General features: G+C 37.4%; 1 protein-coding gene across 2 annotated transcripts in view; it reads right to left on the bottom strand.

Annotated features, from left to right (window-relative positions):
- KIF24 (kinesin family member 24) overlaps positions 1-26,857 on the bottom strand; it is a 63,629-nt gene that overhangs the window by 26,230 nt on the left and 10,542 nt on the right. Inside the window, exons 2-6 of one of the 2 annotated variants that reach the window (XM_061163792.1) lie at positions 14,696-15,343; positions 13,012-13,119; positions 11,264-11,453; positions 5,455-5,552; positions 2,311-2,526 (exon numbers count right to left, since the gene is read on the bottom strand). In XM_061163792.1, coding sequence (XP_061019775.1) covers positions 2,311-2,526; positions 5,455-5,552; positions 11,264-11,453; positions 13,012-13,119; positions 14,696-15,318 — 1,235 coding nt within the window. In that variant the 5' untranslated portion in view covers positions 15,319-15,343. The remainder of the gene's footprint in view (positions 1-2,310; positions 2,527-5,454; positions 5,553-11,263; positions 11,454-13,011; positions 13,120-14,695; positions 15,344-26,857) is intronic. The other variant, XM_061163793.1, reaches the window with a different exon arrangement.

Below are 26,857 nucleotides of genomic sequence, written 5' to 3'. Positions count from 1 at the left end.
CAAGTTTCCAAATTTTTACAGAAGGATAGGGAAACAGCCTCATTGATGCTCATGACCTCTCAGAAGACAACTCTCTTGGAACAGTTGGGCTTTGGGAATAAAAGAAGAATCAAGTTTTCAGCACCCTCACATCACTCCTGAATGTATTTCCCAGACCCTATTCCCTGAGCTCACCCCAGAAAGTTCCTAATGAATAGCCTAAAGTGTACTGCTGTATTTTCAAATCATATAAGCAAGAAGTATACTTGTACAACTTTTATGCAAAGGTATAAAGACAACTTATCTTCTACTTTAAAGAGCTAATTTTAAGATCTATAAACTTTGGCTTTTAGTGTAAGAGGTAGACTGAGCACATATACTTCTATTTACCTTTGTCAAAGCCCCTTTTACAGAAAATATATTTTATTTAAAAACAACAGGATAAGTTGTAACAGCTCTAAACAAATAAGAAAGGGTGCTATCATTGAAGCAGGACATTTCAGAAGTCTCAGAAAGTAGGAAAAAAAGAGATATGAGCCAATTAACCAGAGACATTAAAAAAAGAAAACAAAAAACCCTAACATTTCCCAGCTCAAGAAATTTTCAGAGTAAGTGTGAGTTTTCTCTAGAGAGCCCCAGAGAAGCTTTTACCCAGAAGTCAGCATATCCCCACTCCTGTGGCTATCATCAAAGGCAGAAATACAGGGCAATATATTGATGTAGCTCATTAAAGAACTGTACACACAAAGAAACAAACCACACACACACAGCACGGCACAATAGGGGCTTTTATTATTATACCAACTGTTCTTTAAAGGAAGTGGCCTTGTTGACTGGAAAAGGCTCCAAATAAGGGTATTAAGCTAGAAAGAGAAGCTGTGGTGAAGCTAACTTGAAGCTTCAAAACCAACACAGAGAACAGAAAAGAAAAGCATCTCTTCCTGAAAGTAACCCCTTCCTTATTTGGCAGTTGTGTCATGACTGAACCCCCAACTCCAGTACGTTCTCTGAACTGTGGCATACTGATGGTCCTTTCTTTGGTTGAAATAGTCCACAGAGTGGTGGCCTGCCTAAGCCCACTTCTGTGACCTCTCCAGTTACACTACCCTAGTGCCCCTCTGTGATGGGGCCTACCTATCATGCTCTCCATGAACTGGAGCTGCTCCTCCACCCCTACTCCCCATTCCAGTGTTGTCCTGGAGCACATGAAACCTGCATGACCTTTTAGACAACTCCATGGGGCTTGGATACCTTTGCAGGGGGCTAGTGTCTTTCATGTGATTTGGTTTTCCCATACTTCCACCACGCTCAGCCTCAGCTCTCTCCCCTCCACCTGGTGTGGCTGCTCCCGACAGGTCTCAGGTCTGGTGAATTCTCTCAGGACAACCTTCTGTCCCTCCACTTCCCCAGCCCCTCCCTCTCTTCCCTGTTCTCCCAGTCAGTCAATACTTTCACAACTTCATTGCCTCCCACTCAGTGAAAGTCATGTTTCAACCTAAGCAAAACTTTATGCCAGAAGAATACAAGAGGGATTTAAAATCTGTTACTGAATGAACACATTTCTAAAGTACTGTATTATGTTGTAAAGGGAATAGCTAAAGCCTTATAAGAGTTAAAAGTCTATGTGAAAAAAATATTTTATTTTTATTGATATCAGAAAACTATCATTAAGTTCACCCTAAGATTACTGAGAGAAAAAACAAGAGGAAGTGGGAAAACATTATTTATAGTTCTTCCAGTATAATAATAGATGAAAAGAATAGGAAGGGATTTAAGTATATGTTGGTTTCCTGACTTCCTGAAATTATGACCTTTCAAAGACCACAATAAAAGAGACATAGTCTTTTGATGAACATTACAATATTGATCACTTATAAAACACTGCTGGAAGGATAATTTACATTTTTCTGTAGCTGACTTGACAGTTTTAAAAAATATGCCTCTGATTCAGGAGACCCTCATTCATAAAAGGGCACTGGTATACCAAAGCCTCTCATTAAATCCCACAGTTCAGCGGGTTGTTATTGCTGTTCAGTTGCTAAGTCGTGTCAGACTCTTTGTGACCCCATGGACTGTAGCACGCCAGGCTCCTCTGTCCTCCATTATCTCCCAAAGTTTGCTCAAATTCACGTCCATTGAGTTGATGATGCTATCTAACCATCTCATCCTCTGCCGCCCCTTTCTCTTTTTGCCTTCAGTCTTTCCCAGCATCAGGGTCTTTTCCAGTGAGTCGGCTCTTTGCATCAGGTGGCCAGAGCACTGGAGCTTCAGTGGGGCTCTGGCTTAAAACAATAAAGAATAGATTTACAGTTTCCCACTCATACCCAATACCTTTTTCTTCTATTTAGAAGGTCGTAAAGCTGTCCACAGTAGATTTCATAGAAGCTGATCCAAACAAAAAGATGCCTTCTTGGCTGGGACACTTCCAGTTGTCTGAAGATGTCTCTGGCAGCCAGAGCGTACAGTCCTGGGTTCTGATGAGTTCCTATCATGGTATAGGTCTTTCCAGCACCTGTCTGTCCATATGAGAAGCAAGTGGCACTGCCTCTGGGGGAAGAATCATTTGTATTTACTTTTAAATTTTAAGAGAACTGCTAACACAGATTTTTAAATGACAAGTCAGGTGGAAAAAGAATCCTCCATAAAATTCAACTATAAAATATATGGTCCTTTAAGAAGAGGCCTTTACATTATAAAAATATAGGAGGAGGAAAAGAATTCTCAAAGCAGTATATAAGTTTTTTTAATAGAAATTTTTCATGGAACTGGTACAACCATAAGACAACTCTAGAAGATATGGAAACAAAGACCCAATGTTAGGTGCTTTAGAGGATCCTTGAGGAAAAAAAAAAATTGTGTTAATCCTTAAAGATAAGTTCAGTGAAAGAAGTAATAAAAAACTAAATATAATAATAATAATAGAAGATCATACAATATGGTGGTGATCACTTATAAGAACATTAAGGAAGTTTAAACAGAGGTAAAATCAATTGAAGCAAAATATTTGAAGGAGGACTCACAAAAGACCTCTTATGGCCTTAGTTTTCACTTTCATCAATAAATTACGGGCTATTTGATTTTCAAGATCCCTTATGGCCCTGATGTCCTATGATTCTAAGTGGAAGCCACTGTTCCTGCATGTGGATATGTGTGTGTACATGAGCTGGATGGGTGTGAAAACTGTAAAGTAAGAGGTGGACAGAAAAGTTGGGAGACCAACCTGCCAGCCACAGTGTATTTTAGGAGGAGATGAGGCCAAGATTACCTGAGTACTATGGGATCCTATGTACTATGTAGTCCTAGTACTATTTAGTACTAAACAGAGAGTGAACATAATATTATGCAGTAAGTAGCTAGATTCTTATATAGGCATCCTATGGATTGATGATAAAAGTAGCAAGAAAGATATTCTATTAATATGTATGGACACAGGGGAAGGGGAGGCTGGAGGTGGACAGAGAGATGAATACACAGAAAGGACATGAAGCCAGACAGAAACCAAAGAAACAGTGATTTGACAAGAGCAAAGGAATCATTGAAGTGTGAGAATCTAGACATGGGAGCAAATTAAATGTAAGCTGTTTAGAAGCAGAGACTGGTTGGTTACACCTTGTCTTTTAAATCATGGCTCCCAACAGTGTGGGCACTTGAATACAGAGTCACAGTTGGGAAAAGAATTATAGGAAAAGAATTACAGTCACACAGGGAAAAGAATAACAGGAGAAAAATGTAAACACACTGAAGAAGATCTAACAGAATAAAAATAATAAAGAACAACATCTACCTTATCTTCTGAACATTTTTGTAATGAACTTTAAATAAAAAAAAAAAGATGAAGAAAGCTCTTACTACACATTATAGAACTTAACCTAATAATTTCACCTAATTTGCAACTCTCTTATTTTTTACTGATGATGTCTTAACATTTAAATGTTAACTTATTTTAGAAACCTGCTCTCTCAAAATGCACTCCTTAAATTTGGTGCATAAGAAACTGAAGCAGAAAGAAATCTCACTTTAGCCTGTTTATAAAAAAACAAACTTCCATACAACCACAATAAAAAGACACCAAAAAACAGGCAAATGAAGATATCTGAGTGGCCAAATTAGCACATGAAACGATGCTCGGTATTAGATCCTGGGGAAATGTAAATTTATTTTAAAAAAACAAAACACATAACGAGATATAGTTCCATACCCATTAAACTGGCTAGAATAAAAAAGATTGACCATATCAAATATGGTGAGGGTACAGAACTTCAATTCTCATACATTGCTGTTGGGAAAATAAAATAGAGCAAGGAAAATTGTTTGACACTTTCTTATAGACCTATCCAATGACCTGGTAATTTCATTTATAGATTTTCATTCAAGATAAATTAAGAGATGTCCATAAAAAGACTTGGATAAAAATGTTCATATAGCTTTATTCATAATACTCCAAAATTGGAAAGAACCCAAACGTCCATCAAAAGAAGAATGGATTAAAAAAACTGGAATATTTATAGAAGGAAATATTACTCAGCAGTAAAACTAGTTACATGCAACATGTACTAATATCAAAAAACATTATGCTAAGCAAAAGAAGCCAGGCATAAGATATACATTATAACGATCCTATTTCTATGACATTTTAGAATAGGCAAAACTAATCTACTGTGACAGAAAGCAAGTCAGTAGTTATATAAGACCTGGAGGTGACGGTGGAAGAACTTTCTGGGGTGATGGAAACGTTCTGTATCTTATTCCGAATACTGGTTACTTGGATAAATCAAAACTCATCAAACCTAAGTACTTCTTAAGATCTGTGCATCTTGATGTATGTAAATTATACTTCAATTTTTAAGTTATAAAAGTTATTTTAAAAAATAAAAGTAAAAATACCCTGAAATCAACTACCCAACATTTTCTACCCATACCTGACTACTATATATTTTAAATATATAACAGAGCCCCCCCCATTAAATGTCCCATTTAATGTTTACTAAGTGCCCCCAATTAAATGTCCCATTTAATGTTTACTAAGTGTAAATAATTATTTTTAAATTAAAAAATACATCTATGAAAAGTGATAGTCACTTATCTATCCTACTTGAAAAAAAATTAATGAAACTATACCTAGAATACATAATTCCTATTAGCAAAAGTTCAAACTAATTACAACCACATACATCTTTTTATTCTAAGGACTTTGATAAAATAATATTGTTGGCAGCTTATACTTTTCCACTAAGCACAAAGAATCAATATCACCAATGTAAATGAAAATTTTGCTGAATATTTCTAAATGTTTTGTGAATCCAAAAGGAGAGACATGGAATTTTCCAGAAGAGTCTAATTTAAATTCATTAGGTCAAAACACAATTTCATATTTGATTCACAATAATAGAAAAGCATAAGTAATATTTACAAAGAAATAAGATTTATGGAAAATAGAAAATAAAAGGCAAGAGGAGCAAATAATTTCTATCGTACCCATTGAAAATATGCTGAATGAGTGGGTGAGTAGTCTTCATGTAAATATCTTGATTGGTGCATGCCTCATCAAAGATTTCATCAAAATAAAAAACATGCTGAAAAAGAAATTTGATTTTTACAGAAAGAGATACGTTCCGGATTTTCTTCATCACTATTCTAGTTGACACATGATAAAGGTGCAAATACATTTTTAACTAATAGTTAACTGTCCATGACAAACTTAAGAGATAATAAGCAATCAGCAACTGTCAAATGACAGGGCCTAGTTTTACTTGAGATCTCTGTAGACATATTCTTATACTGTAAAAACCAAGCCACATGATTTCTGTTCTCTCTTAAGGGAAGTAGATTAATGAGTGTTAACAGTGAGCCAATCCTCCTTAAGTCTAGGAGAGGAACTGAATTCTGTGGAGGTTATTCTCACAGCCCAGCCTGAGCACGCGGGAAACATGAGCAAAGAGGCAAAGCAGGAAAGCACAAAGGATGTTCAGAAGACAGGGAGGATTTACTGTGTTTGAAATACAGGATATTGGCAGGTAGAAAAGTGAAATAGCAGGTAAGAATAAGGAGTTAGGACTGTGTTGTAGGGGCTTTGGGACACCAGCATTAAGGGAGAGGAGGGAATGCTTATATTTAATTTAGCAAAAGTGGAAAGGCAAAAAACTTTGCAAAAGAGAGGGATGAGCCGAGCCATTTTATTGGAAGACTAATCTGCCTTCTATTGTGCATGTATTGGAAATATGAACACTAGTGGTTAGGTTAAAGAAAGAAAGAAAAGGGAATTTGCTCAGTCATGTTCCACTCTTTGCGACCCCATGGGCTGAAGCCTACCAGGCTCCTCCATCCATGGAATTCTAGGTTAGGTTAAGAAGGGTCTAAATTAGACAATGACAATGGAAATAAAAAGACATGAGCGCATGAGAAATTTGGCAGCTGACTGGATATGATAGCTGGGGAGAGAAAGGAATCCAAGATTATTCCCAAATGAAAAACTATGGTAATCTGAAAGAGGAGAGTAGGAGACCCCATTAAGTTGGGTCTGGAAAGCATTAGTTCAGCAACCATAATTATTTCCATAATTTAGAGGCTTATCATGTTGGCAGCCCAACTATATATGGGTAAAAAAATCCTAATAATTTCAAGTCTGACTGTAGTATCATAATGGCAGCCCACACATAATGAATGAGAGATGAAGTCATATTTTATGCCACCTTTTGGGCCTACTCTAAATATTCAGTTAAGAAAAAATTTTAAGAAGAAATTTTTTTTTTTTTTTTCAATAAACAAAACTTTTCTTCAAACAACTGTAGTACAGGGCACAATTCAGGTATTTTTAAAAAATGGAAAGGAAACAGGAAAAATATTTTTAGCATTTTACATCTTCATACAACTGTTATGGTTTTGTGTCCACATTCATCCATTGAGCATCAAATCCCCTAGATTTGACATCTTTCAGCAAAATTAGAACACCAACATAGAAGGTTTTGTTAACAAAGGTCCATGTTCTAGCTTTGGTTTTTCCCTAATTTTAAAATAAGGTCTGTCTGCATCTTGAGCTGCTTCTCTGGTGGAAATGGGCTTAAGCCAGTTTACTATGGGTCACTTTACCCCAAGTATGATTCTGATTCATATACATTACTTCAGAATGGAAATCTGTTAGGTCATTTGAGAAGAAATTGGAGTCACAAAGCCAGATTTATCAATAGAAAAAAATTCTCCAGGGAATCCCTTGGCCACCCAGTGGTTGGGACTCCAGCTTCTACTGCACGGGTAGGGAACTAAGGTCCCGCAAGCTGCACAGTGTGGCCAAAAAAAGGAAAGAAACAAGTCTCCGGAAGTTAGGAGGTGAGAAAAACATGAACCTGTGCAGCATGACAGAGAGATCTGTGAACATTTAGTGTTCTGAAAAATGTAACTGATTTTAAGAACAGTAAAATGTAAATTTGAAGCTGGGTCATAGGTAGATGGTCATATAGGTCATATAGATACATTATATGTATCTATACATACATATAATCAAATGTATGTATTAGGCTTGAAATGATTAGGCTTGAAAATGGCAATAATAAACAGCAAAATACATTTCTAAAATCTGATTTTAATGGACATGATTTATACCTAACTCATAAACAGGTCTTTAAGCAAGGAGACAAATCCATTCTTTGCTCAGAAATCACTGTAGGTTTTTATAGTTAAGTATGATATCAAAAGCATTTTTGGCATTTCTCAGGAAAATTTTTAAAAATGAAGAGGAATAAATGTGGGAATAAACTGGTTTTGGTTTTCTTTTATTTCACTGAGTATATGACTATTCTCCTCTTTCTATAAGTGCCCTTGGGTAAACACTTTTGAAAGCATTCATTCATTACAGGAATTAGTATCTTTCCATCTAATAGAACTGAAGATTGATTTTTCATGGCAAATTGATGGGGAAAAAATGGAAACAGTTGCAGATTTTATTTTCCTGGGTTCCAAAATGACAGTGGACAGCGACTGCAGCTATGAAAGTAAAAGATGCTTCCTCCTTAGAAGTACAGCTATGACAAAACTAGATAGCGTATTAAAGAGCAGAGACAACACTTTGCCGAAAAAGGTCCATAATAGTCAAAGCTACGGTTTTTCCTGGTCATGTCCAATGGGAGAATTGGACCATAAAGGCTGAGTGCCGAAGAATTGATGCTTTTGAATTGTGGTGCTAGAGAAAAATGCTGAGAGTCCCTTGGACTGCAAGGAGATCAAAGCAATCAACCCTAAAGGAAATCAACCTTGAACACTCGTTGAAAGGACTGACACTGAAGCTGAAGCTCCAATACTTTGGCCACCTGATGAGAAGAGCTGACTCACTGCCAAAGACCCTGATGCTGGGAAAGACTGAGGGCAGAAGGAGAAGAGAGCAACAGAGGATGGGATGGTTGGATGGCATCATTGACTCCAGTTGGTGATGCCATCAAACTCAATGAGCTTGAGCAAACTCCAGGAGATAGTGAAATACAGGGAAGACTGGCGTGCTGCAGGCCATGGGGTTACGAAGAATCAGACAGAACTTAGCAACTGAACAACAACAATTTTTCCTTCCAATAGAACTTAAGTATTGATTTTTCCAATACTTCTGTACGAATCTCTCATGAAAGATATGTGAACATGCAAGATTACTATTGTAATTCACAGTCCTCTGCATCATATACACTTTCATTTGACCATATTTTATCAATGAAGTTTGATTAACATTCACTTCCTGGAGTTCCCTGGTGGTTTAATGGTTAGAATTTGGGCTTTCACTGCTGTGGCCTGGATTCAATCCCAGGTCAGGAACTGAGAGCCTGCAAGCTGCTCTGGGTGCAGCCAAAAAAATAAAAAATCACTTTAGCCTTGATATGATATGAGTTGCATAGCTTATTTTTTAAAGAAGTTTTTTTTTTCAGATTATAAATGTATTTCTAAAATATCTCTGGAAAGATACACTTAGAATACCGGTTGTCTTCAAGGACAAAATGAGATTAGAGACACTCTTCATAGCATGATCTATATCCTATTCAAAAGTTCTGATTTTATTGATATAAGAGTAATAATGCTGATTGCAGGAAAAAAAAGTTAAACATAGATTACAACAGATAAGAAAATCAAATTATCTGTAAATCTTACTACCCCGAGATGGCCACTACTGGATTTGATATATTTCAGTACCATCTTTTTTTAATCTATATATATTTTCCTTTATTTAAGAAATTGGGGATGAAACAAACAGGTCTGTTTCCTTGTTTTTTTTTTTACTCATTATGTTGTTATCATAAAATTTAATGGTTAAGTATGACAACACAATGTATGTATACGATCACATATATTAAGTAACAAAAGATCTGAAAGGATAAGATATTTAATTAAAGGACACATAAACCTATTGTTTGAATACCTGAATAAGATTAAAAATAAAACCCAAAGAATCTAGGATCAATATGTACTTGCTATGTTTGCTATGAACCTCCCTTTTCTTTTTTCTACTTAAGGAAGAAAGGCGGAGGCGGGCGGGGGCGGGTGGGGGGGTGGGGGTGGGGAGGCCTCTCAACACATATTATAAGCATTGACAAGTAAGGAGTTTGACCTATGACAGCAAAGGTCCAAAGTTCAAACAGCAGAGAAAGAGCTATGGAAACTATGGATATTCAATAAGTATTGACCAATGGTAATGACAAAGAAGTAAGGTTATTGTGTTTTGGGATAATGGAAAAATACAAAAGATAAAATGATGCCTCCTTGAGGGAATTACTGTGACAGAAGCATCATTAAGGCAGTCTTGGGTAGATGGTGACTGGATAGGGCTATTACTATGGCTATAAGTAGCCATGAAACTAGATAGCATTACAACTAATTGGTCATTTGGACCATCTTCAATATAAATACCTCCCACCTAGACCGAATAGATTGTGCACTGACCAGCAATCGATAAGGCTGTTAAAGTGATTGAGTTGGTTAGACAGTGGCCTAGTAATTTACTGCCCATAGAAAGACCCTGTGGATTGCTTTGACTGTTACTGAGAAACCCAATTTTGGTAAGCAAAGAAAACAAAGAACAATGTAAGTGTTAAAGAGGGGACAGTATTAACAACTTGACTTCAGTGTTAAAGGATTTATTTTAGTAGAGTAAAATCTCAGCTGACCAAGGTGAATTGTCTGCACACCAGATTACTCACCACCTTATTTTTTTTCTTCCTACTAATCACTGGGTTTTATACTTTTTTTTTTCTTACACCACTTGGCTTGCAGGATCTCAGTTTCCTGACTAGGGAACGAGCCCAGGCCACAGCAGTGAAAATGCCAAATCCTAACCATGAGACCACCAGGGAACTCTTAGTCACTGAGTTTTGAAGCAAGAGACAGAGAGAATAGAATGGACATAATATGAACATTTAGGGAGGCAGATTCAGAGTAAGAGAAACTCTGAATTCCCAGATCTTAATAGATTATTCATAATTGCTTCATGATTTTAAGAGTGCCTAAATTATAATATCTTCCATTAATGGGGTTTGCTGCTTTCATAACAGACTGAAGGAATTACTGAAAGGGTACCTAAGAGCTGGGAATAAATTCATTTCGATATCAAACTCTTTGTTACTGGACTTAATCATAATCATCCTGGAGGGGAGTGAACATTCCTTAATGTGTTTGAGCTACCAGTGTTTTACTTAAACCCATATATGTTCAATGTGAAATCACATTCCTGGATTATCTTTACTCACTGCAATCTACCTTATACAATGTGGCCTCTTCAGGAACCCAATTTCTACCAACTTAACTCTATGCCTAAACATAATTAAGAATCAAAATAAGCAGCTGGCTGGCAACCTGGGGCCATGGCTGCTCTCCATCTTTAAACTCCAGACTTGCACTCAGCAGAGTAAGTTCACACTGAGAGACAGGAGAGAACTGAGACTATGTGACCATCTCACAGTTGGTCTGGGGCAACTCAGTGACTGTCCTTCCTACCAGCAGTTCATTATTTAAACTCTTTTTATTCTCCCATTTGCTCTTTTATGACTAAATATGCATAATTAAATTCACATAAAGCATGGTAAGTGAATGTACAATGCAACTCTACTGCACGAGAGAGGAGGAATTATGCTTGCGTTATCTCCTACTGCACTATATTTTTTAAAAATGAAGGCTAAGTGTTATCAATGATTAATGCAGTGTCACAAAGAATGAATGCCAACACTCAAACCTAAAAGCTGAATTTCAGAATCTGTACTGCTACTCAAACAAAAAACTTGACACTTGATAATGTTAGTTTCATAGAAGGAAAGCATCATACCTGTAGAATATATTGTGTGAGGTCAACTGCTTCTTTCTTCTCATGAACAAGTAGAGTTTCTTTATCTTTCACAGTAATAATGTTGATTTCTCCACGACGTACCTCCCTCATGCCCAGAGGGCGTTTTCGAACACAAACTCTGATTTTCTCCATCTCAGTCCAAGGATTCTCTTTCTCTGAAGTGTTCTGTCTGATATATGTTTATAAGTGGGCTTTAATTTTTAGTTAATGGGGTAAAGCTACCTAAGAGGTCAAAGTATCAGTATATTTTGTTATATATTAGGTGAAATACAAACACACACACACATATATACACAATATCTGTTATATACTAAAGTGCTGACACTGAGAAAGCTCTTTCATTAGCTCGAAATCCTCCTGATTTACTTCCATCTCCATCTCTACTCAATCCCACCCAAATGCAAATTTCTTGCTTCCTTTCAATCCTTATTATTGTACATTTACTGTTTTCTTGACCATTCAATCTAATTTTGTTTTTTTATCCTACCTGGGTTTATTAAATACCTTGAATTTGGTGGTAGGTTTCAATGTATTTTCCCCATGTTTCTCCCAGGTATATTCTGACCCTCCCTTTGTCTTTCTTGCTTCTTTTTTTTCTGCCTACCCTGATATGTATTTATTTGTTAGAACACGATCCTACTCCCAGGACGATTTTATGACTGGTGCTGTCCACCACTAAATCATCCTTCTATTCAGACACATTTCTTCTCTGGCTGTGTTCAGTGAACTCATCCACCTTAACATCCAGTAGAGAGGCAATATTCCTTGGGTTAAGAGTACAAAATTCATCAGGTTTACTAGCTGAGCCTAATGGTGGCATATATGATACATCTAAGCACTGACCACTTTACCTATGCAGAAATGCCTCTTAAGCAAGGTAACAAGAAAAGAGAATCCTTGAAAGTAGATATTTTACCAAGACCAATGCCTTTGGCACATACACTTAGAATGTCTTAGAGAGACAAATCATTCCCTTCCTTTACACTTTAGAATTTGATTAATAGCCCCTAAACAGCCTTTTATAATAGATTTTACACAGGATATTTCACTATATAATTGTTTCATATCAATTTCAATTTTCTGAGACCTCCAACTGGCTGGAAAATTATTTTTCACCAGGATCTAAATTAGTAAAAAGTAGGAAATAAAATTTCTAATATAATGCATAAAAAACTACTCAAGGCTTTTGAAGCATGTTATTTTTTTTTAACCAATGTATAGTAGACATCTTAAAAAAGAACCATTTTGACTTGAAGTATGGCAAAATCCTGACAATCATTAAAAGTGAACGGCAGGCATGTGGGGGTTCATGGTTGTATTTTCTCTTCTTTTGCATGTGTTTTATTTTTTATAAGAAAAAAACAAACTTTCTTTGGGTTTTTTGGACCATGCTGTGGGGTTTGCAGGATCTCAGTTCTCCAACCAGGACTGAACCCAGGCCCAGCAGTGAAAGTACTGAATCTTAAACATTGGGCTACTGGGAATTTCTCAGAATAAAACACATTTTTAATGCATCCTAAAAGGTTCTAGCTTGTTTCTTTTTTTAAGGCTCTAGTTTTAATGTGCAATATTCCCTAGAAGAAATAAACTATATATCTGTCTGACATGCAAAGTTAATACAGCTAGAGTTAGGTCTGTTCACGATCTTAAATAAGTCAGGGCAACCAGTCCTCTAAATGCCTTACTTTTATTAAAATTCAGAATCCAATAAGTTATTTTGAACTTACCTAATTTGAGGTATCCAAAGAGAATGCTCTTCGGGTAGGGATGACTCACCAACAGGAAGCTTCAAGTTGGTGAGAGAATTTCTCAGGGTTCTGAAACTCTGGCTCCTACTTAGGATTTAGGGGAAGAAGACAATATTGAGAATTACTGGGACAATGAGCTTTCTTAACCTCCATTTCTCTAATATAATAAGGAATGGAAAGAGTAAGATGATACAAAAGGTGAGAAAGCTCAGTTGAATACCTTTCATCCTGGGTCTGCCATGTATAAACCTCTGTGAGAGCACTTAGCTCACTCTAAGGTTGTCTGACTTCCCATTCACCCTGCCCACTAAGAGTCTTGAGTCTCCAGATATTCTAATGATCTTTATATCTAGAATCAGGACAGGCAGAGGGGGTATTCTATATATGCGAAATAAATAAAGCAGCAATATTTAAACTAAAATATCCATCCTATCTAAATAAATAATGGAAAGTCATATCTTCATTCTATTTATAAATAATTCCAATTTAGATTTTTATATGTTGCTCAATAAAAGATTAACATTCAAAAAAGTATTTGTTCTTTCACCGCTGAGCTAACCAACAGGACAGCAACAATCATGGCATTGATGGTCATAGAACAATCTAGTCCTTTCACAACTAAAAGAAGAAAAAAATACTACATGCTCTGTGCTTTGCTAAACCAAGCCAAAAAAAATTTTTTTTCAGAAACACTATAGAATTCATTTATGTATTTCAAATTACTAAAGGTATCTTTACCTTTAAAACTGGGTCCTCTATTCTTTTAGAATAAAAGAACTGCTTGGTTATGAAATCCTCTGAAACCTTAGCTGCTACAAAACCACATGGAAATACTTTGTTTTAAGTTTTTTTAAGTGGCTTAAGAATGTATTTTGTTTCTCCACAACTCACCAACCGTAACTTTTAAAAGAACAAAACAGGCAATACGCATTATTTTTAAAAGAATGTATTTTCTATTATACCAAGGTTAGTATTAGGGATTACTTGATATTTCAACTCTTAGGGACCTTTTTCAAATTCTAACTCAAAGCACTAAGTGAAAATAACTTATTGTCACTCTGGCTCCCAAACTCTACATGCTATCAGAAGTATCTTACTCTTTGCAATGACCAAACTCATCTGTTCTTCCCGGGCTGGAATTGTAAAAAGCACTCAAAATCAGGATCTTATTTCAAATTTTGCAGGTAAATCAACTGCTCCAAAGACCTATTGAATTCAACTAGCTGAATTAAACAGTGTTTTTTTTTTTTAAAACTAAGCTTCATGACCCCTGGTTGAAGTTAATTTGATAGTCTTAAAAAAAAAAAATTCTGTGGATTTTGTCATTTTTTTTCCTACTGCAGAGGCAAGTTAACTATTTTATCTTCATGGATGCACTAGATATATCATGTCATGCTAATAAAAACAGGTCTGCAGCAGACCCTGGTAAAGCAGCTGCTTGATGCACATGAACAATATCATCTTTCTCCCATCTGGAAAGTCCAAATTCCTCATCAATTTCCCCCAGTCAAGGTATCTGCATTATCACCACAGAAGCTGTTCACTATTATTTTCTGTAAATATGGAGTAGTTGGTCTCCTCTGGTCATGGAGAACCCTGCCCTTGCCTAAGGCTCCCTTCCCTCCAGAACCAAAAAAAAAAGAAAAAAAGAAAAAGTTATTACCTGATATAGGAATGAGGAATTCCATAATTATACCCTGAAACATAAGAGACTCTTTGAATAACTGAACTATCACAATCCCCCTGTACTGGAGAAAAGTGATTTGATGAAAAGGGTGAAGTCTTCGCTTCTTTTTGTATGTAGGAATCAGCGGCAGTGGTACTCAGAATTCCTGTTTGTATACGGTACTGGGAATCATCTGGTAGCATGTGCTCCAGTACTTTTATGTAGTTAGACCTCTGTTCACTTGCAGAAAAATCTGATAAATCACACAGTTCAAACTGATTGTTGCTGGTAGTTCTGTCTTTGTTGTCAGCAGGGGAATCAAAATGCAGTTGCCTACGAGGGCCAGATCTGGATTTCTGAGGCTTGACACACAGACTGCTTGTCTGAAGACGATAGTCTGGGCTACTGACTGCTTTATCTTCTTCCTGCATAATCTTAATGATTTTGATAAGTTGGAAGAGACGTTTGCGGTCATTCATGTCATGGACTCCCAATTTGGAGTAGTCCTTCATTGTAACGTTGGCTAATTCATCTATTTTCTGAAGGCCAAGGGCAGTAAAATGAGGATAATACTGTGCTAGTTCAGCTTCACAAAGACATTCATACAACCAGGATGTCATTTTTGTGAACGGGTTTCTATAAACTCTGAAGAGAAAAAAAAATCCATTCACTTGAAATATAGTATATATAATACAATTATTCCTTAAAATAAAAAAAAAAGAAAACCACAAAAGAAATACACAGCAAAATCCATCCAGCATTCCAGGTTTTCAATAAATACATTTTTCTTTTAAAATTATTAAATAGCATAATGTGTAAACTTGCTTATAATGCATTTGTAGTAATTTGTCCTTTGCTTAATAAAAAGAGACTTTCAATTATGCATACACATAGGTACATGCACACACATATAACACAAATCACTTACTTATTTCTAGGGAGTTCCTTCCAACCTTGCAATGTCTACTTAACATATACCACAAACTACTGAAACCTTCTCCCCAACTGCTGATTGTTACAGGACTAATTTTAGATGTTCAAGTTAATGTCAAGGCATGTCGCACAACTGTTTCCCATGATTAACGAACAAAGGCTAAGAACTGTTTCAAAATAGAAAGCAGAATTAAATAGTGACTCACAGAGGATCATGAATATAATTCAGAGAAAATCACATTTGTATATACTAAGTACTGGTAGAAGTTAGTTGAATAAAGAAGTAAAAACATCATTAATTTAGAATCTACTAATTCAGGATTTCAGATCATTCTAAAAGGCAGGTGTTTGTAGACGTCTACCTATATACAGAACATGAATAAAACAATTTACCTAGGAAATTAATACTATGGTCAAAAATTTTAATGGCTATACATTAAAATGTTTAAAAAATTTAACACAAGCTATTTAGTTAAATACTAACAAATGATGTGGTAATAACACATAATCCTAGTCTATTATTAAAGTCAGGACCCTGAGGAGTTCTATCACTGTTAATCAAGTTCAAGTTCATAAGAATATTGAAAAGTAGGTAAACTACATTTTCTCTAAAAATTTTTTTAAAATAATTCAGAGTTTTCAAAATTCTTTTAGTTCTTGGTAAAGCTTTTCTGTTTTTCATTTTAATTTATATTTTATCTCCCTTCTAGGAGAAACAGAAAAAGAGGTCAGGGCTAGGTAAAAGTAGTAATTAAAGGACCCTGAGTAATAAACTTTGGAGGAAATGCTTCTTAGGGTACAGAAATGGTCAAAGGGGCTAAAAAGCACATTCTAAACTCATCCTGTCCTTTTCCATTTGTGGTAGATAGAAAAAGAAAAATTCTTTGCAGGCCCTTCCACCAAGAGATGAAATTTACTTCTGTTGCATTTAGGCTGGCCTTGTGACATGTTTTGGCCAACAGAAAGTGGTGGAAATGACACTATGTGACTTATATGCCTGGTCAAGAGCCCTTCAGTCACTAAGTCATGTCCGACTCTGCAACCCTGTGGACTGAGCACTCCAGGCTTCCCAGTTCTACACTATCCCCTGGAGTTCGCTCAAACTCATGTCCATCGAGTTGGTGACCATCCAACCATCTCATCCTCTGCCACCTTCTTCTCCTGCCTTCAGTCTTTCCCAGCATCAGGACATTTTCCAATGAGTCAGCTCTTTCCATCAGGCGGCTTAAGTATTGGAGCTTCAGCTTCAGCATTAGTTCTTCCAATGAATATTCAGAACTGATTTCCTTTAGGATTGACTGGTTTGAACTCCTTGCAGCCCAAGGGACTCTCAAGAGTCCTCTCCAACACCATAGTTTAAAAGCATCAATTCTTTGAGATAGTGACGGACAGGGAAGCCTGGCGTGCTGCAGTCCATGGGGTCGCAGAGAGTTGGACACAACTGAGCGACTGAACTGAACTGACAGCCTTCTTTACGGTCCAACTCGCACATCCGTCCATGATTACTGGATAAACCATAGCTTTGACAATACGGACCTTTGTCGGCAAAGTGATGTCTCTGCTTTTTAATCCACTGTCTAGGTTTTTTCATAGCTTTTCTTCCAAGGAGAAAGCGTTTTTTAATTTCATGGCTGTAGTCACCATCCACAGTAATTTTGGAGCTCAAGAAAATAAAGTTTGTCACTGTTTGCATTGTTTCCTTATCTATTTGCCATGAAGTCATGGGACCAGATGCCATTATCTTAGTTTTTTGAACGTTGAGTTTCAAAGCCAGCTTTTTCACTCTCCTCTTTCACCTTCATCAAGAGGTTCGTTAGTTCCTCTTTGCTTCCTACCATAAGGGTGGTGTCATCTGCATATCTGAGGTTGTTGATATATCTCCCAGCAATCTTGATTCCAGCTCCAACATTTCACATGAAGTACTCTGCATAGAAGTTAAATAAGCTGGGTGACAATATACAGTCTTAACATACTTCTTTCCCAATTTTGAACCAATCCGTTGTTCCATGTCTGGTACTAACTGTTGCTTCTTGGCCTTTATACAGGTTTATCAGGACACAGGTAAAGTTATCTGGTACTCCCATCTCTTTAAGAATTTTCCACAGTTTGTTGTAATCCACACAAAGTCTTTAGTGTAGTCAGTGAAGAAGATGTTTTTCTGGAATTCCCTTGCTTTCTCCATTGGCAATTTAATCTCTGGTTCCTCTGCCTTTTTTAAAACCAGCTTATACATCTCTAAGTTTTCAGTTCACACATTGCTGAAACCTAGCTTGAAGCATTTTGAGCATAACCTTGCTAGCATGTGAAATGAGCACAATTGCACGGTAGCTTGAATATTCTTTGGCATTGCCTTTCTTTAAGAATGGAATGGAAAAAAAAAAAAAAAAGAATGGAATGAAAACTGACCTTTTCCAGTCCTGTGGCCACTGTTGAGTTTTCCAAATTTGCCAACATACTGAGTGCAGCACTTAAACAGCATCATCGTTTAGGATTTGAAATAGCTCAGCTGGAATTTCATCATCTCCTCTAGTTTTGTTCGTAGTGATGCTTCCGAAGGCCCACTTGACTTCACATTCCAGGATGTCTGGCTCTAGGTGAGTGATCACACCATCGTGGTTATCCAAGTCATTAAGACCATTTTTGTATAGTTCTTCTGTGTATTCTTGCCACCTCTTCTTAACCTCTTCTGCTTTTGTTAGGTCCTTAATGTTTCTGTCCTTTATCGTGCTCATCCTTGCATGAAATGTTCCCTTGATATCTCCAGTTTTCTCATAGAGATCTTTAGTCTTTCCCATTCTATTGTTTTCCTCTATTTCTCTGCATTGTTCATTGAAGAAGGCCTTTTATCTCTCCTTGCTATTCTCTGAAACTCTGTATTCAGCTGGGTAAATCTTTCCCTTTCTCCCTTGCCTTTTCTTTCTGTTCTTTCCTCAGCTATTTGTAAAGCCTCCCCAGGCAACTGCTTTACCTTCTTGCATTTCTTTTTCTTGGGGATGTTTTTGGTCACTGGCTCCTGTACAATGTTATGAATCTCTGTCCATAGTTCTTCAGGCACTCTGTCTACCAGATCTAATCCCTTGAATCAATCTGTCACCTCTATTGTATAATAATAAGGGATTTGATTTAGGTCATATCTTAATGGCCTAGTGGTTTTCCCTACTTTCTTCAATTTAAGCCTGAATTTTTCAATGAGGAGCTCATGATCTGAGCCACAGTCAGCTCCAGGTCTTGTTCCTGCTAAGTGTATAGCATTTCTCTATCTTTGGCTACAAAGAACATAATCAATCTGATTTTGGTACTGACCATCTGGTGATGTCCATGTATAGAGCTGTCTCTTGTGTTGTTGGAAAACGGTGTTTGGTATGATGAGCATGTTCTTTTAACAAGACTCTGTTAGCCTTTGCCCTGCTTCATTTTGTACTTCAAGGCCAAACTTGCTTGTTATTCCGGGTTATCTCTTGACTTCCTATTTTTGCTTTTCAATCCCCTATGATTACACAGACATCTTTTTTTTAGTGTCAGTTCTAGAGGTTTTATAGGTCTTCATGGAACCATTCAACATCAGCTTCTTCAGCATCAGTAGCTGGGGCACAGACTTGAATTACTGTAATACTGAATGGTTTACCTTGGAAACGAAATGAGACCATTCTGTTGTTTTTGAGATTGCACCCAAGCACTGGATTTCAGATTCTTTTGTTGACTATGTGGGCTACTCCATTTCTTCTAAGGGATTCTTGCCCACAGTAGTAAATATAATGGTCATCTGAATTAAATTTGCCGATTCTCATCCATTTTAGTTCAGTGATTCCTAAAGATGTTGATGTTCAACCTTGCCATCTCCTGCTTGACCATGTCCAATTCACCTTGATTCATGGACCTAACATTCCAGGTTCCTATGCAATATTGTTCTTTATAACATTAGACTTTACTTTCACCACCAGACACGTCCACAACTGAGCGCTGTTTCCTCTTGGCCCAGCTGCTTCATTCTATCTGGAGCTATTAGTAACTGCCCTCCGTTCTTTCCCAGTAGCATACTGGACACCTTCCGTCCTGAGGGGTCAGGTAATCTTCCAGCGTCATATCTTTTTGCCTATATATACTGTTCATGTTCTCGCAGCGAGAATACTGGACTGGGTTGCCATCTCCTCCTCCACTGGATGTTCAGTCAGAACTCTTCACTGTGACCCATCCGTCCTGGGTGGCCCTGCACAGCATGGCTCACAGCTTTACTGAGTTATGAAAGCCCCTTCACCACAACAAGGCTGTGATCCACTTTGCTGTATATCAAAAACTAATACAACATTGTGAATCAACTATACTCCAATAAAAATTTAAAAAATAGATATGCTTTGTATCACATTTCTTTCCATGTCACAAAAAGTCCAGATCCTCTCTTCTTCTGGGATAATGATCAGAATCACTCCAGGAACTTTAAGAAATATAGATACCTGAGCCCCATCCCAGATACATAAGAAAACAAAAAAAAAAACCAGGGACTTCCCTGGTGGTCCAGTTGTTAAGAATCTGCTTCCCAATGCAGGAGACACGGGTTTGATCCCGGTTCAAGAAGATTCCACACACCATGGAGCAACTAAGCCCGTGTACCATGACTACTGAGCCTGTGCTCTAGAGCCCAAGATCCACAACTACTGAAGCCTGCACACTCTAGAGTCTGCGCTCTGCAACAGGAGAAGCCACCTCAATGAGAAGCCCGTGCACCACTTGAGAGTAACTTCCATTCACCACAATAAGAGAAAGCCTGTGCACATCAATGAAGACCCACTGCAATCAGAAAAATAAAATTTTTTAAAAAGTACTCTATGAATGTATTCATTATGCAGTATGGAGATTCTGTAAAGCATTTACTAAGTGCCTGGCAAATAGCAGGAATAATGATCTACCAACAGCATTTTAAAATGCTTTTCCTTAAAAAAGTTTCAAACATCACAAAAGTAAACAGAATTGTACCATGAACTCCCATGTTATCTACCCATAGATTCTTCAGTTATCAAAATTTCCCACACCTGCTTCTCCTATTCTTTCTTTTCTTTGCTGAAATATTTTAAAAGTAAATCCTAGATATGTCATTTCACTTCTAAATTTTCTAAACAGATATTTTCTTATGTAACCCTAGTGTCATTATTATACCTAGTAAGTTTAAAAATAATTCTTTGGTATCTTATACTCAGTCCATAATATAATTTACCCAATTATCTAAAAGAAAATCTCTATTTATATTAAATATGCATATATATTTTAAAGTATCTTTTTACAAAAATATTTTTTTTGTTCAAATCAGAATAAAAACCAGGATCATGAATTTCATTGTTATGTCTCCTTTTGTCTGACAGGGCAGTACCCTATTCTTTCTTTTTTCCTTTATATTCCACTGACTTAACACAGAAACCAAATATGTCCTAAGTATGGGATATACTACACTAAAAACATTCCTCATTGTTCATCTGAAATTCACATTTAACTAAGTGTCCTATTTTATGCTGGCTTAATCTGGCAACCCTATATTTGAATCAAGTTCTACAATTTGGGCAAAAATATTTCATAGGTGTTACCATGTGCTTCACAGTTTATCACACCAGAAAACATACAATGTCTGCAAATGGCAGACTGACTTCCTTCATTGCAAAGTACTCTCATCAACCAATTAATCCAATGGTTTCATCCACTGATGACAGTTACCTGCCTCAATCATTTCACTGGGGTTGCAAAATGGTGTTTTTCTGAATCTATCACTCTTTTTGGAATTTTCCTATAAAGAAAAACTTTCTGTTAACAACTAGGGCTATTTGATTATCCAAAGTAGAGTTTGCACATGAAGGCAGGCATAAGAGTATTCTTTCTTTCCAGTTTCTAATTTTCAGAGTTAAGTAGTGGCCTAGTTATTTTGGATGGTTTCCAATGAGTTCTCTTGGAAATCTGCCTTTTTTTTGGGGGGGGGGGCAGTTAAAATTCATTATTAACTCATGGGTTTTATATATTTCAAGTGTTTCAATCAATTGTCTTAATCTTTAAGAGCTTCATCTTGTATATTTCCTGGCTGAAATCTAAAATCAGGTTTCTTTCAAGAAATATGTATTTCTGTTTTGGAAGTAACTGCCCTTTGTCCCACATCCAGCTAAAGGTTATATATGCCTGTCTTAAGCAGAGAGGGCCTGGGCATTAGCAAAAGAGGGAAAAGAATGAACACAACCACACTGGCCTTTATCTTCCCTTTGGAGATAAGGAAGAACTCTACACAGCCACAAGCAGCTAATCTAGAATAGACACTACTTACTGCATATCACTCACCTAGAGCCAGACATCCTGGAATGTGAAGTCAAGTGGGCCTTAGGAAGCATCACTACGAACAAAGCTAGTGGAGGTCATGGAATTCCAGTGGAGGGATTTCAAATCCTAAAAGATGATGCTGTGAAAGTGCTGCACTCAATATGAAAGCAAATTTGGAAAACTCAGCAGTGGCCACAGGATTGGAAAAGGTCAGTCTTCATTCCAATCCCAAAGAAAGACAATGCCACAGAATGCTCAAGCTACCGCACAACTGCACTCATCTCACATGCTAGTAAAGTAATGCTCAAAATTCTCCAAGCCAGGCTTCAGAAATACGTGAACCGTGAACTTCCAGATGTTCAAACTGGTTTTAGAAAAGGCAGACGAACCAGAGATCAAATTGCCAACATTTGCTGGATCATCAAAAAAGCAAGAGAGTTCCACAAAACCATCTATTTCTGCTTTATTGACTATGCCAAAGCCTTTAGCTGTGTGGACCACAATAAACTGTGGAAAATTCTGAAAGGGATGGGAGTGGCAGACTACCTGACCTGCCTCTTGAGAAAGCTGTGTGCAGGTCAGGAAGCAACAGTTAGAACTGGACATGGAACAACAGACTGGTTCCAAATAGAAAAAGGAGTAAGTCAAGGCTGTATATTGTCACCCTGCTTATTTAACTTATATGCAGAGTACATCATGAGAAACACAGGGCTGTATGAAGCACAAGCTGGAATCAAGACTGCCGGGAGAAATATCAATAACCTCAGATACGCAGACGATACCACCCTTATGGCAGAAAGTGAAGAACTAAAGAGCCTCTTGATGAAAGCAAAAGAAGAGAGTGAAAAAGCTGGCTTAAAGCTCAACATTCAGAAAACTAAGATCATGGCATCCGGTCCCATCACTTCATGGCATATAGATGGGGAAACAGTGGCTGACTTTATTTTTTGGGCTCCAAAATCACGGCAGATGGTGACTGCAGCCATGAAATTAAAAGACGCTTACTCCTTGGAAGGAAAGTTATGACCAACCTAGACAGCATATTAAAAAGCAGAGACATTACTTTGTCAACAAAGGTCTGTCTAGTCAAGGTTATGGTTTTTCAAGTAGTCATGGATGAATGTGAGAGTTGGACTATAAAGAAAGCTGAGCGCCGAAGAATTGATGCTTTTGAACTGTGGTGTTGGAGAAGACTCTTGAGAGTCCCATGGACTGCAAGGACATCCAACCAGTCCATCCTAAAGGAGATGAGTCCTGGGTGTTCATTGGAAGTACTGATGCTGAAGCTGAAACTCCAATACTTAGGCCACCTGATGTGAAGAGCTGACTCATTGGAAAAGACCCTGATGCTGGGAAAGATTGAGGGCAGGAGGAGAAGGGGATGACAGAGGATGAGATGGTTGGATGGCATCACCGACTCAATGGACATGAGTTTGGGTAAACTCCGGGAGTTGGTGATGGACAGGGAGGCCTGGCGTGCTGTGGTTCACGGGGTCGCAAAGAGTTGGGACACGACTGAGTGACTGAACTGAACTGAACTACTGCATATTTGAGTTACTAAATATTCTCTTTAGGTCAATTTCTGACTTCAGTGTCAACTCCAAACAATGAGTTGTGCTTCTGGAAGGCTTTATTAAGAAGGATATTGAGGCATTTACAATCGTTAATAGAAAACAAGATGAGAATTTGGGGGCTGGGAAGGGCAAGTCATTTCCATTTTATTTCTTGCAGCCCGTCTTACATACTGAAGTTAAAAATATAACACTGACACCTTTGTCGCACTGTGACAATAAGGATGTCAATGGAGTTCCTCAACATAAAAGTGATAGGATATAATGATCACTAAAAAGTGGAATGACCAGACAACGGAATATAGATAAAAATTTTTAGTAAATGAAGTATTTCAAGTATTTTAAGAAATGTGTCTAGTTTTAAACATCCCCTACTACTAGTAGTTTATAAAGATTCAGATAAAAATAGCAAACTGATAAAAGATGGGTTAGAAGTCAAGGTGGATGACTGTTGACTTGGTTCAGTGTCTGAGCTTCCCTGTTACATGAGCTGTAACTTCACTGGGTTGTTTTTCTCTCCTCCTGTACCCATGGTAAATAATCCAAACCTATTTCAATTCTTTCTCTCTTTTTTTGGTGAACCACAAGGCACAAGGAGCTCAGTTCCCTATCACGGATAGAACCTATGTCCCCTGCAGTGGAAGCATGGAGTCCTAACCATGGACTGGTGGGGAATTCCCTCAATTCTTTCTTATTAAGCTCTGAAACAGCTTCAAAAATCTCCTTTTGGGTGTGAGTGCACGACAGGGTACAATTCCATGAGTTCTGACCATTGTAAACACCTGTAAAACCATCACCGCAATTATAGTACAGAATATTTCCATCACCCTCACAAGATTCCTCACATCTCTTTGCACTCCATCCTCCCCTCTGCCCTTGGCCCTAGCCAACCACTGATCTGAGTCCTTGGAAAAGACCCTGATGTTGGGAAAGATTGAAGGCAGGAAGAGTAGGGGACGGCAGATGATAAGATGGCTGGATAGCATCACCTACTCCATGGACAGGAGTTTGAGCAAGCTCCAGGAGTCGGTGATACACAGGAAAGCCTGGTGTGCTGAGTCCATGGGGTTGTAAAGAGTCAGACATGACTGAGCAACTGAACTGAACTGAATTGATCTGTATGATGTTTCTGTCATTACATATATGTTTGCTTTTCTGAAAGCTTATTAAATAGAATTATACAATATATTCTCTTTTGTATCTGGGTCCTTTTATTTAGTATAATGATTATCAGATTCATCCATAATGCACATGTCACACGCTCATTTTACTCAGGAGGAAAAAGACTAGAATGAATCAGTGAGTTGCCCAAGTTTTAACACAGCTCTCAAGGAACAGTTCTCAGATTCAAACTTAGGTCTTCTCATGGCTAGTCCCATGTTCTTTGCACTATTCCATGTTGCCTCCGTCAAAAGCAGCTACAAAGACAGCTCACTGCCAGTTCCCCTAAGAGGCCCACTGTGGACCCTGCTCAGCAGAATGACTGCCTCCTGCAGATCTGTGCTGCAGCATGGTACCTCTCACAGCTGCCACCACCAGGAAAATGCCCTGCAAATCAAGAATGGAGGTCAGATGGGCAGGTTTTTACATGAGGGCCCACTCACGTTCAATGCCACAAGTATGCACAATGCTCCTTTGTGACAAACCCAGAGAAGGCTAGGTCTCAGCTGTTGGGGTAACAATCAGAAATAGAGTCTTGGAAGAAATCCAGTTGGCAGAAATTCAAATTTTCTTATCCTGGTGGCAGAGAAAATAAACTGGAAGGGGAATTCATGCAACTTTATACACAATTAAGGAAGCTGATTCACATTCCAGGATGTGGATAAGATCCAGCTATTTAACATGTCCCCTCAAACTTTTCATTCATCTATCTAAACTATGTAACTCTACCCACCTAAACTGCCTGAAACTGAACTTGGAATCAGATAACTCTCAATCGTTTAGCTGTGTAACCTTGGGCAAAATCACTTAGTTTCTCTGAGTTTCATTTCCCCCTCTCAAAGGATGTGATAAAATATTTATGTAAAACTAATTTGAAAGTTTTAAAGTACTCCATAAAAATGGAGCCATGCTCTTATTCAGCACTGGGTCACTGTGCCTGGCATGTAAAAGAAGTGTTGACTTATTAGAAACAGATACATCATATTAAAGATTTTTAAAACTATTAAAAGATGGTTTCTATTATTTGATTGATAAAAAGTTGAATACGTAAGAGAATCAAAAGGTAAGAGATTAGAGGTATGGAAGTAGAGGAATTACACTTGCAAAATAATAGTAGTACTATGTGTAGGCTTCTACTAACTTAGTATTATTTCATCGATGACAACTGTACAAATACTTTCCTCTCCTTCATTGACAGGTGGATTCTTTACCACTGCGCCAGCAGGGAAGTCCAAACACCTAGTTACTATATATTATATAGAGTTATTAGATGATGCTATATATCAAAATACTAAGGTATAATTTATGTATAACGAACTAGACCAATTTTAGTACAGTTTCATAAGTTCTGACAAATACATACTAGTGTAACCACTATATCAATCAAAATACCAATACAACCAAGACAGTCTCATCAAGAGTTCCCAGTGCCCCTTGGGAGTCAATCCTCTCCTCCACCCATGATCCCAAAATCTTTGATTTGTTTTCCATCACTATGTCGAGTGTATTCTCTACAATTTTTCATAAAATAAAATCATCTAGTGTCACTGTTAGTTTAAATCTATTTAACATACAAAGACTGAAATTTGGGGGATTTTTCCTTTCTTAGGCCTTTGGGAAAAAGTTAAAATGATCATACTATTTTTCATAGCTCTTTTTTCACTGACCTAAATGACATCTGCTAATAAGGAAAAATTTTCTTAAATCAGTCTAATTTAACAGAAAAATGAATAGTGAAACAAGTTTGAAGAAAGTATCACAATCTACTGCTGCTTGATTGTATAAATGTCAATTCAAAATCTCAATTTTCTTTTTTTAAAAAAGTATTTATTTGTTTGGCTGCACCAGGTCTCAGTTGCAGCACACGGGATCTTTGTGGCGCCATGTGGGGTCTAGTTCCCTGACCAGGATCAAACCCACGGCCCCTGCATTAGGAGCCCAGAGTCTTAGCCACTGGACCACCAGGGAAGTCCCTTAAGACTATTCAATATTTCCAATAAAAGTTTTTGCTCACTATAAAAGTAGACAACCTAAATCTAAGGTCTATATATTCCTGGTCAGTCAGAAAAACTGGGGGAAAACTGCCCAAGTTCTAAAGCAGCCAAGCTATTTTCAGTTTCTGAAATTCATGTGACATTTCAAATACTTAAATTATCAAAGAGAAAAAGGAAAAAAAGTGTCAATACACCCCCATATCATCATTAAA

The sequence above is a fragment of the Dama dama genome, chromosome 16, assembly GCF_033118175.1.
Source record: "Dama dama isolate Ldn47 chromosome 16, ASM3311817v1, whole genome shotgun sequence".
NCBI lineage: Eukaryota > Metazoa > Chordata > Mammalia > Artiodactyla > Cervidae > Dama > Dama dama.
The sequence above is the reverse complement of the archived record's forward strand: the minus strand, read 5'-3'. Positions and strand labels throughout refer to the sequence as shown.